Source organism: Vicia villosa, linkage group LG5 (genome assembly GCF_029867415.1).
Source record: "Vicia villosa cultivar HV-30 ecotype Madison, WI linkage group LG5, Vvil1.0, whole genome shotgun sequence".
Taxonomy (NCBI): domain Eukaryota; kingdom Viridiplantae; phylum Streptophyta; class Magnoliopsida; order Fabales; family Fabaceae; genus Vicia; species Vicia villosa.
In genome coordinates, this window is record NC_081184.1 from 11,544,430 (window position 1) to 11,557,192 (window position 12,763).

The window sequence follows — 12,763 nt, forward strand, 5'->3', positions numbered from 1 at the left end:
CAGTTTTGTGGTTTATATTTGACCGATTTTCTTCGAAGGGTCCGATCGAGTTGGATGTGAAACTTCAAAGATCGGGGCCCGACGTTATCAAAATGTTGACTCATCCTCACCTACGCGTGTTTAACAATATGTAACTTTAATTTTATGTTATACGATGTTTGTAATTTTCATGTTTTATAATAAATCGAAGCGGTGTTGTTTGTTTCATGGTTTCTGTATCAGAGGATATTTCGGAAGTACATTTCCGAATTCTTCCAAGAGTGAATTCGGAGATGCACTTCCAAAAACACTTTTTTTCTAAAAAATAACTCTATTTCCGAAATAAATGGATATTTTGAAAATTTCAGCACGGGTGACCGAGAAGACAATGGGCCTAATAAGAAATTCTAAAAAAAAATAATAATCCACATCCGCCCTCTCTCCTTAAAAAATAAATTAAAACCCAATTCCGGGAACGAAACACTTCACTCTTGACCCAAAAACTCTTGATTCAAAATATTCTCCTGATTTAAAATTGAATTCTCGAGCTTGTAAGCATAACAAATGGACATAGCCATCTTTTCTCCATCATCCCTCTTCTTCGATGAACAAGACGACGACACTCACACCAGCGGTACTTCTCCTTCTCTCTATCTCTCTATCTATGCTTCTTATCCCTTCCCTTGACAATTTGTGTTTCTGAATTCTGAATACAGTTGAGGAAAACGCAGAGAATCAGGAAACCTATGTTCAGAGGAACCATCAGTTTCCTGGAATGGTAAACCTTCCATCTTTAACAATATCTTCAATTTTTAATTTATAATCATATTCATCATCTGGGTTAAAGCATTTAGCTTAATTGCTTGCTGCAGTACTTTGTTTAGGGTTCTCTTTACTGGAGTTCAGTTTGGAATTCAAATGCATATTATTTATGCCTGTTATCTACAAATATCTGTTACTTATTAGAGTCTTGTTGATCTATGGAACTGACACTAACACGTCGACACTGGTAATAATTTTAAAAAGTGAAAAATTTAATGTAATTATTATAGGTGTCCGTGCTAGAGAGTTGTTGATATAGGAAAAATGAGATTGTGATGACAGTTTTAAATAGCGGTAAAGGTTGCACCGAGATCTTTCATATTGTAGAGAATTGCGGTCAAATGTAGTTGATATTGCCCTATCATAGACTTTATTTAAAAGTTAAAACCTTGGTTGTAATTTTTCCTCATTGAAATGCAATAGGTATGTGTTATGGTTGATGTGTTTTCAACAACTGTTGTGGAGAAATCCCTGATGTGGTTTCAACAACTGTTGTGGTGAAATCCCTGATGTGGTTTGGATCACGGCCGGAGATCTTTACCTTGATTGTAACGTTGCCTTAGTTGAAATGCAATTTGATATGCGTTATAGAATGTGGAATTTTTGAGCCGGTGTGTTCTACCATGGGGAGATGAAATTTTGTAAAGCTAGTTTGTAGTTTGCTGAGTTAATATCAACAAATATCACCAACTATGTAGGGTTTCCAGTGTTATCAAATAGCGGCACCATGGTCCCTATGGCTGATATACATGCTGGTTTTTGGGGTCGCCGCAATGGTAAATATTGACCGATATTACAGGTTTTCCGCCACAATCTACTATAACGGTGCTACAGAGCGGCCGGTATGGCGGGATTTTGGCTCTCCGCCATCAACAACACTGAGGGTTTCTAAAGAGTTAGAAAAGTAGTCATTCTCTTATTAAGATCTTAGTGTTACAAACATTTTTAAACGACCTACCAATTTTTCAAATTGTAAGGTGTACTTGGTTGGGTTGAAATTAAAGATTGGCACTTGGCAGTATACACTTGCTTGCTATGTATCAGAGTAAAGGAATAAAAATAAAGAAGCCATCATTACAATTACAACTTTTCTAATAGCTTAATTTAGGCTATGGTTAAAGTAAAGTTGTAATGTCTAGTGTTCAAATACAAAAAATAACGGCTTGCAATAATATGCTGATATGACGTGCTTGAGGGAGAATGATATAACATTGTTTTGTTAACCTGAGAGTAGTCAAAGGACTAGTGCACAACCATATTGCATATGGATGCTAAGAAGGTGAAGCATGGTGGAATGTTAAGACTTAAGATCCAACAATCACTAAGTGGGCCTTACTATTGGATCAAATAATTTTACATGGTATTAGATTGCATTTTTTTCCACTGTACTTAATGTGTATGAAATGAATTCCTATTTTTGTTTAGCCAATAGATGCCATTTGCTCTCGTTGTTTCTGTTGAGAACTTGAGATGGTCATTTTGTATGTGATAATGTTTCTGTTAGACATGTTATTTCCGAGTATTCCGCTGACATGACATAAAACATTTCTGAACTTCATTTCTTCTCGTGCTTGAGGTTTTGTTAGCATCAATATTGTATTTGTTTGAGCAGCTTTATGCCTTTATCTTTTATGCAGGAGTTGATTATCCGAGAATTTTCCTTTCATCAATTGAATGCTAATTTGCTCTGGCCTGGAACTTTTGCGTTTGCAGAATGGTTAGTTCAGCACAAATCATGCATTGAAGGACGGCGTATCCTTGAGTTGGGGAGGTATTTTAGTTACTAATACATCCATTTGTTTATATTCGCTATAGTTGCAAAGTATGTATTTCTTTTGTAAAAGCTTTAAGTTTTCCAATTCATGTAATTTCTTAACTTGATCCTTTATCATCTGCATGGCGCATGCATCTATCAATAACCACTCTTAACTTAACTGCCTTCTCTCATAAAAATGTATTAACATGTTCATAGTTAGAGATGGATAGTTGATCCTTGTTGGTGATTACATAAATGCAAGTATTTGTATTACCATGAGATGCATGTCACATAAATTTTTTGTCATATAGTTAAATAGTTTCACATCCTTTGTAGATAGCTCTTTAATTTCGGAATTTTGATTTCATTTCTTGTCTTTGCTTTGCTGCATTCGTTTTCAGTGGTACAGGTGCTTTGGCCATATTTCTTCGAAAATCATATAATATTGATATTACAACTTCAGACTATGATGATCAAGAGATAATGGAAAACATAGCTCACAACAGTAGTGCAAATGATTTACCCGTCATTCCTCATATTAAACGTGAGTATTTCTTCAAATGATCTAATCAAGTAATCATCTTTTAATACTCAAACAGATAGATGCTAATGGTCCCTTTTCCAATAAAAAACCAAATATTTTTGTCCTGCCAACGACCAGGTTGTGGATATGTTTGTTAATTCCTTAGAGGGTAGTGCATTGACTTTGTTTTAATATGCTCGGCATATATGACACATACACTCTAACTTGAGAAGGGTTGTTACTTGTTACAATTAAGCACATGTGTAATGAGTTAGAAATAAGAACATGGATGATACTCCCTCCGTCTCATAATAAGTGTCCCATTTGAACTTTTCACGGTTCTTAAGAAAATGATTAGATGTATTGATTTTAGTGATAAATTTAATACCATTTACTAAAGTACCCTTATTTATTATAGGTAGTGGAGTAGTTGAAAAACGTGAAAGTTAATATATAGGGGTATACTAGTGGAAAAAATTAATAAATATTGCATTGATTGACTAAAGGGACATTTATTTTGAGACACAAGAAAAGTGCAAATGGGACACTTATTATGAGACGGAGGGAGTATTTAGTATTTAGATATTACACTCACTTAGGTTGTTCAGCGTGATTAGCTCTAGTTTCGGAGATGATTACTTTCAGAATTAATATGATCATAATGTAAATATTTGCTTGTTTAGACTTACATATATTTCCTCTAATTCTATATCGTTTAATGTAGTATTTTCTTACTATTTAGTCTCATTACTTTTTCTTTTAGATTTACTTAGTGTATGTTTATGTTTTCAGATACCTGGGGAGACAAGTTTCCAAATTCTGACCCTGATTGGGACCTGATCATTGCGAGTGACATCTTATTGTGTAAGATTATTTATTATCTTCTAATTTACTGGCTTGGTTACCCTTTTTCATTCTTAAAGAAACATTAGTTCATTAGAGTTGTCAAATATCAGCCATGACAGATATCGGTGACGGTTTTTAGGTTCTCCGCCATGGCCAAATTTTTTAAGGTTGGCAGTGCCGTACATATATCATATGTCAGGTTTCTGGCTCTTCGCCATTGTGTGTTGCCGCCATCCGCCATTGATAACACTTGTTCATTATCACTAATGCAATTTATCCATTAAAGAATAGTCAAAGTTGTTATTGGACTAAAACAGTAAAACTGACATAGAGTCTGCTTGGTAACACCCAAAAAAGAGCTTTTAGCTTTTAGCTTTTAGCTTTTCAGCTCACATTAATGAAAAAGCTCTGTTTGGTAACGCTATTTTAGCTTTTAGCTTGTAGCTTTTTTCAAAAGCTATTTGAAGTAGCTTTTGAGCTTGTAGCTTTTAGCTTGTGACTTTTTTTTTCCATTTATACCCTTATTAATTAAAATGATCATTTATGTCATTTTGTATTTATCAGCTAATGAAACAGCTAATGAAACAGCTAATTTACCAAACACTCATATTAGCTTATCAGCTATCAGTCACCAGCTAAAAGCTACCAGCTATCAACTACCAGCTATCAGCTATAAGCTACCAGCTATCAACTACCAGCTAGTTTTACCAAACTGAGCCATAATATTAACCACTAACACTTCTCTTATGGCGTCCTTTCATCTTTCCTTTCTTTCTCAAAGAATATTAATGTTTTTACAGGTAGAAACGGCTCCTATCTAATTTCTCTAAATTTTAAATGTTTGTAGATGTGAAGCAGTACCCAAATTTGATACAAACCATTACATTTCTTCTCAAAAGTTACAAACCTAGAGAGAGGACTACAGTTTCACAAACTGGGAATGATGACACCAATGGTATTTTAAAAAATACCCTTTTAAACATCTTGTTTTTTTAGTAACTCTACCTTTATCCAGTCTTGTGCTTGCAGGAGATGTAGTGTTGCCATGGCCAGCTTTTTTGATGAGCTGGAGACGTAGAATCGGAAAGGAAGATGAATCAATTTTCTTCGATGGTTGTGAGAAAGCTGGTCTAGATGTAAATCATATTGGATCACGTGTATATTGCATCAGTCTCATCGAAAATGAGAAATCAAAGAAATGCTTGAAGAAAGAAGATAATGTTCAAGCTTCCACAAAAAGAAAATGAAGTGAAAATTTCCAGTTTGTTCTTTCAATAGAGTTTTTTTAAGGGCCATAGTTAACTTCAATAGTTTATTTTGCTGCAACTAGTAACCGATAGTGATAGCAATTATAAATTTTTATTGAAAAGAAGCATATGATATATAACAAATATTTTATGTCAAATCCTGAATTTTAATCCGGATTACCATATTTTTTTTCATAAACATTTATTTATAAGTTAATTATGTCAATGCCATTTAAACTTCCATCCGTTTCAAGTTTCGCAAAATACTTAAAGAAAAACTCATATCTCATGTTTTAATCTTGAACATTGTGATGAGCATTAAGCTGGAACAAAATTCTTCAGGAAATCTCTGTCACCGACTAAAACTTCCGAGAGAGTTGACCAGGTTCCCGCCGTTGCTACAGATCAAAAAAAACAACTAGCTTAAAGATGGCATAATTTGGTATTGTTTCTAAAATTACTTTCAAACCAAAAAAACTAACTTAAAATGACATAATTTGGTATTGTTTCTAAAGTTACTTTTAACATCATCTTGTAGACGACTTTGTCAAGTTTAAGCCTGACCTGTTAAAAATTTTAAAGTTTGAGTCTGATCTATAGTTTTAGCATGAATCTGATATTTTCAAATGCCTGATTAGCCTACTTAAAAAGTCTATTTCATTTTAACATATATAAATTAGCAATTCAATTAAAGTTTATATAGATAAAAAATTTAAAAAATCAATGATACGAAAAAATTTGTTTGTATAGAGTTATCTTAACTTACTTAGTGATATAAGTTTTGTGAGACTATTTGCTTAGAAAAATTTATGAAAACAACTTTTGAATTTGTTCAGAAGGAGTTTTTATCTTATTTTCATAATTTTTTTAATTTTATAATTTAATTCAAAGTATAAAATATATTATAATAATAAAAAAATTATTCATGTGTATTTAAATAGATCAACTCGATAGACTTAAAAGACTTTTTGATGATTTATGGCCCTAATCTTATAAAAAAGCCTAAACTTTAAGCCATAGACCATTATTAGTTGGTCTGACCTACTCCCACCCCTCCAATTAAATAATATCATCCAAACAACTTGGCTAACTAAATTTTTGTGCCAACACATTTTCTTTTGCTTCAAGTATCTAATGATTTAATATACTTAAAACATCATTTACACCATAATAATATTATGTAGTTGTTATTTCTTGTGCTAATTTTTAATATTGAAGTTACAAAAAAGAAAAATTTATATTTTATTTGAATTTAACATTGAATTAAAATTGTTATTTATTGAGTATGTTTAACTTATACCTAATGTTAAACAATAGAGATGGTAGGAACATAAAATTTATGAACAAACTTTGACTACGGGGAGATAGAGAATGTTGTTTTAAGTCTCCTCAAAATCAAGATGTGTATACTATTATTGTTAACGATCTCTTACTTTCTAATGTTAAACAATGGAATATGCGAGTTTCATCATGCGACATATTTGTAAAAAAAAATAAAAAATTTTATTCCTAATGCATATAAAACTAACATGTAGATATAATTGGATAATTTTGAATATGAAATGGGTTAAACTTATTAACTAATGCATATAAAACTCAGTGTGTTTAATTTATAACTAATGCATATAAAACTAAGAAAAAAAAACTAAGCAATAAAATGAATAGAAAAACAAATTGCAAAAAAAAAAAAAAAAAACAGAAAGCAAGAACTCTTGATTTTCACTACCTGTTTACCAATTTCATCCATTCCCAAGACTTCTCCATTATCATGTATTCGAGACTCGACTATCATTGTACATATCTCCTCTTAGTCACAGTTTGAACTATGTTGAGATTGGGAGAACATGGGAAGAGGATACAGAGATTTGAAGGAGTTAGTGAGTTACTCCCTCCGTCTCATAATAAGTGTCCCATTTGAACTTTTCACGGTTCTTAAGAAAATGATTAGATGTATTGATTTTAGTGATAAATTTAATACCATTTACTAAAGTACCCTTATTTATTATAGGTAGTGGAGTAGTTGAAAAACGTGAAAGTTAATATATAGGGGTATACTAGTGGAAAAAATTAATAAATATTGCATTGATTGACTAAAGGGACATTTATTTTGAGACACAAGAAAAGTGCAAATGGGACACTTATTATGAGACGGAGGGAGTATTTGAAGAGAGTAAAGAGAAACATATCTACAATATAAGAAAATCAATTGCTCTGGAAAGTACCATTATACCCTTCTGCTTCTACAATGTGCCACATGTCTAGCTTCTCTATTCTCCAACTCTTACTTTGCTATCTCACGTGAAAATGCTGATAATATTAACACAATTTTGTTTTTCAATTGTACTACATTTCTTGCATTTAATGCTCTTTGGTAACTTTTCATATTTCCACATATTTTATTAACCTCATTTTAAATCAACTCTGTCTTTTCCAATGCAATTTAACTTTTGCATTTTTTGTCTTTGATTTTCCAATACATTGTTTCTTTTTTGTTCTTTTTCTGTCTAACTTACTTTTTCTTCTTTTTGCTCATACAAGTCTCTTTTTTATTTTCTCTTCTTTTGAGATCTCTCTCAAACCTCTCTTTACTTTTTTTTTTCTTTTTCACTTATCAGTTTACACCTGAAGACATCATCTTCTTTATCAACTCACTCATCATCCATGGAGTAAATTTTATTTTACAAACCTTTATTTATTTTGCATGTTTTACTAACTAACTCAGTTTTTGTTTTTATGTTTTTCAGTTTCTATTCATCACTCTTCAGTGAATATTTATCTTCTCTCATTCATCTTTCCGATCTGAAATGACTTATGGCGGAAACACTAGATCTCAAATCAAAACCACCGAATCCACCGGATTTGAAATCAAAATCTCCATATTTAAAATCAAAATGGTTTGTTGATTATATATTTTGGGCTTTGATTTTCGGACAGGTTTTGTTCTATTTATGGAGGATATTGTTTATCTTCTTCGTCTAACTCTGAAAGGTATTTTTAACTTCTTGCTAAAAATCACTTCTTATTGTTATATATTAGTCAAATCTCATCTTTATTTTCTCTTTTTCACCTTATTGTGCACATACTTTTCCTCTTATTTTATTTTAGGTTTTCAACAGATCTGGCGAGTCGAAAGAAAAAAAAGATCTTAAAAATATGAAGTTTCAAAAAAGTTTGGTATTGATTTTTTAAATCTAAAGTTGTATCTTTCAACCAAAATATGATTTATTGTTAATTGAACAATGATTTGTTGATTAAATATTTTGTGTTTTGAATTTCTGACAGATTTTATTATGCTTATGGAGGATATTCATCTTCTTCATCCATCTCTAAGGTATGTTTATCTTTTCTTTTTTTTCTTTTTTTTTTTTAAAATCACATCTTTTTGTTATATTAGTCAAATCTTGTCTTTATAGTTCTTCTATGGTTGATTTATAGTAAAAAAAAAATAGGGCTTACACATTTAGTTAAATGTTTTTCTTTTTGGATTTACATAAAAATGTTAGTTTTTTTATTATTTTACTCACCATCCTCTTTATTGTTATATATTATTTAATTTTATTTTTTATGGGTTTACTTATAAATTTGTTTTGGTGTGGTTTCTTTTTCTCTGAATTTTCTCCAACACAGAAAATTACATCTATTTCAGCCTGTATGCAGTTTGAAACCGGTCAAAAGAATTGATAGCTTCTCGCTTTTTTGAAAATTCTGCAAGTAAGGGTTAACTCATCATTAATTGTGACCTGCTACTTTTATCAGCTATGACAATTGGTTGTTACTTTTTGCATGATTTGACTTCTGTTTTGCGACAATTTAGGTCTGTTTTGCTACAGGACATCATGTAAAACAATAATAAATAAGTTACTTTTATATTGCTTAGAGTCTTCCTTTTAATATGAGTATTTAGTTCAACTATTTCTGGGAGGTAGAACATGTAAAAGTCTTTTTTAATAGGGTCCTGCTAACCAGTGCCCGGGGCACTGGATAAGGAGTATTAAATGAGGTTTAATTAAATTGTTATTGTTTTGAAATAAATGCAATAAACGTTTATTTGTGACGAAAATTAGAATGCAATAAATTTATTGATAAAAATAATCTGCGGCATTTTAAAGACGCTAACAAATTAAGTTACTTTGTGTCTACAAATTAAGTACAATACATTTGTATAGAATGAGTATACACATGAACCGATGAATATGATTCCATCATATTCTTGCCATAACAAAAATGTTCTTTTATTTGTCATTAAAAGAAAATTAGTAGGTGTAATACTATTATATATATATATTTTTTTCTAATTTTTAACATTATTTGCCATTTTTAATTATAGTTCATTCACAAGAATAAAATAGATTAAAAATATTATCTTTGTAAATTTTAGTTTTATTATTCGTTCTATTAAGCTATTGCTTCTCGATTCTCCAAACTTCGAGGTAGAGTTTGTTAAGCGTCAAGCGAATATGGTTGCTCATTGTTTAACAAAGGCGGCCAATTCTTGGTCTCGACGTAGTTTTGTTAATTATTTACCTCATTGTATTGCAACAATTTTATTGAATGAAAGAAGTTAAGTTTGCTTTGGTCAAAAAAAAAAATTATCTTTGTAAATTTTCCTTTTTTACCATAAGAATAAATATTTATATATGATGTGCAAAATCTCTCTTTAATTTTTTTCATTAATATTGGTTCATAATCATAATATAATTTCTATAAATAACTTAACAAAACTAAAAAAACTTTTCTATCATATTTTGTCACCATTATCACTTTTTCATATTAGTAATTGTATAAACCTTGTGTTGGAGGATAGTTATGGAATTAAATGTAGTTTTTAATTATTAGAATGTCACAATTTTTTTCAATATAAAAATACTATAAAAAAATATTATATCAATATATGAAATCATAAAACTACATTCAGCGTATGCCTTTTAAATTTTATTTATTATTATTAATTTATAATTTATGTATTAATTATTATAGAAAATATAACAATAGTAATCTTTATTTTTGGTTAAAATCTTTAATGTGAGATATCAAATCAATTATTTTCAATTATTCATTCATATGTGTTTTTAAAATATTGATGAAATTATTATGTTAATTAAAATAATATAAAATCAACCTGCAAGAACATATACTACATAGATGTCAAAATATAATATATTAGAGATGATCCATTATAACACGTTTGTTCATTAAAATAAAATACAACATCACCTCATTTTTTTCCATACTGTTTTAATTTATGTAATATTTATTCTTTTACTTATATAACTACTAAAAAAATTATTTGTTTTCTAACAAAACTTTTTCATTTCATATATCATTGTATATTAATTCATTATTAAATTAATTTATTATTGCATTTTACCACTACTTCACACGTTTCTATTTTTTTTTATATTACATTACTAATAAATTTATTTATTTATCTTTATTTCATCACAATGTCTTTTTTAGTCTAATTATGACTTACCGTATTTTCATTATATTTTTTAATTAATTTTTTTATAAATTTTTTATATGAAATTAAAAGATGATTTATGATTTGAGTGTGTTAATTACTTTTCTTTAAATCTTATCAGTAAATATTACTTTATGACCCTATTAAAATCTATTAAAATGTGTCTACAACGGTTGAGAAATAGATATTGGTAATAAAATATATATAAATTTAAAATTAATTATTTTTATTATCATAATAAAGTGTGTCTGTTTCAATGTTGAAGCTATTTCAAAATTTATTTAATCCCCAAGGGTATATTAATCTAAAATTAATTAATTTTTATTACTATTATTATATATAAATATTTTAGAATAACTATAGAAAAATACCCTTTTATATATGAAAAAAATTAAAGAAAAAAAAAGAAAGAAGTAAATAAATTTTGATGGAATATTTATTTATTGATTAAAATGATGGTAAAAAAAATAATTGAGTTTAATAATAGAGTATTAGAGAGAGAAAACAAAGTAGTGCAGAGTTTAACTAATGTACACGTTAATAAAATTTAATAGAGTGTTACAGCGTTTTTTCAAAAGTGTGACCGTGTAATTTAGTATGTCATTATTATTATGTTTGCAATCAAGATCTTTTTTAAAAAATAATATATTATATTATATTAAAAAGATAACACAAATATTCAATTTAAATATTTAAATTTAAATGATATTTATGATCCAAGTATTTTTTAATAAAAAATGTATACGAAAAAAAATATATTATTGATCTAAATATTTTTATATATAAAAATTTACTATTGATCTATTATTGATCTAAATATTTTTATATACGAGAAATGATATTTATGAACAAATATTTTTTATATAAAAATAATTTACAGCAAAAAACCTATTATTTATCTAAAGATCTTTATATGCAAAAAATTTATTATTGATCTAAATATTTTTCTTCTTCTTTAACTTTGTATTTAAAATAAATATAATATGTAAACAAATGCCCGTAACAGACCAAAACACGTGCGTATGCACGAGTTTTTTAATAATACATAAACAAAAACAATATTTTTATACGAAAAAAAATATTATTGATCTAAATATTTTTATTGCGAAAAATTTATTATGGATCTAAATATTTTTCTTTTCTTTTTTAATCTTATATTTAAAATAAATATATTATGTAAACAAATGCGCGTAACACATCCGAACACGTGTGTATGCACGAGTTTGATACTAGATAAAACTCGTGCATATGTGAATAAATTTGTGCATAGCATAAAAATAAGATGGAAACATTAGTTTCTCTATAACTACATAAAAACAAGATGAAAAAAATTATTCGTAATCTAAATATTTTTATATAAAAAATAGTATTTATGATCTAAATATTTTTTATCAAAAAATGATATACAGAAAAAAATTTATTATTGATCTAAATATTTTTATATACAAAAATTTACTATTGATCTAAATATTTTTGATAACACTACCTAAATGAAAATAATATTTGTACACGGGAACATGAAGTTATTGATCAAAATATTGATTATTAACGGGAACATGGAGTTACTGATCAAAATATTTTTTTATTAACTATACATTTAATTATTATTTTCTCACGGATAATCAAATATTTTTTTAATTAAAAAAATATACATCTGAAACAAATGTGCATCCCATACCAGAACCCGTGCGAACGCACGGGTTTGTTACTAGTTTTCATTAAATTTGTATGAGACTGTTATAGACACGTGGTTGCACTTTGTGTTGACCAATGGTGATTTACTTTGTGTGCTCAAATATAGAAAAACAAATAACCTACATAAAAGTAAATTCGATTTACATTCAAAATAGTTAAGTAGTAAGTAAGTAGAGTGTACTCTCGTTATCTTTTTCTTTTTTACTTTTGAATATTATATTCTTTATGTAAATTTTAGTAATATATATTTATACTTGGCATCCCAAATTTATTACTCTTTTTATCTTTTATTCATTATCGACACACAACTTATTATTTTAAGTTTTGTTAATTTCTTTATTAAGTTTTATCTCTAAAATATGAATAATACTGTGATTTTAGTCCTAAAAATTAAAAATAAAACAAATATTACAATTATATATTTCTTGATTATG

The 12,763-nt window shown here is 28.3% G+C and overlaps 1 protein-coding gene and 1 long non-coding RNA gene across 3 annotated transcripts; both read left to right on the forward strand.

Annotated features, from left to right (window-relative positions):
- The first annotated feature begins 456 nt into the window (after positions 1-456).
- LOC131601330 (uncharacterized) lies at positions 457-5,606 on the forward strand. The gene is made up of 7 exons (XM_058873113.1): positions 457-613; positions 696-757; positions 2,439-2,572; positions 2,959-3,101; positions 3,873-3,944; positions 4,774-4,881; positions 4,956-5,606. The coding sequence occupies exons 1-7, from the start codon at positions 544-546 to the stop codon at positions 5,171-5,173; spliced, it is 807 nt and encodes a 268-aa protein (XP_058729096.1). The 5' UTR covers positions 457-543; the 3' UTR covers positions 5,174-5,606.
- A 2,028-nt stretch (positions 5,607-7,634) lies between these two features.
- Positions 7,635-9,918, forward strand: LOC131606269 (uncharacterized). Of its 2 annotated transcripts, none has more exons than XR_009284790.1 (4): positions 7,635-8,161; positions 8,279-8,347; positions 8,456-8,504; positions 8,801-9,918. It is a non-coding gene; the product is annotated as an uncharacterized LOC131606269 (long non-coding RNA). The 2 variants fall into 2 exon arrangements; XR_009284791.1 differs by having other exon boundaries at positions 8,820-9,918.
- The last annotated feature ends 2,845 nt before the right edge of the window (positions 9,919-12,763 follow it).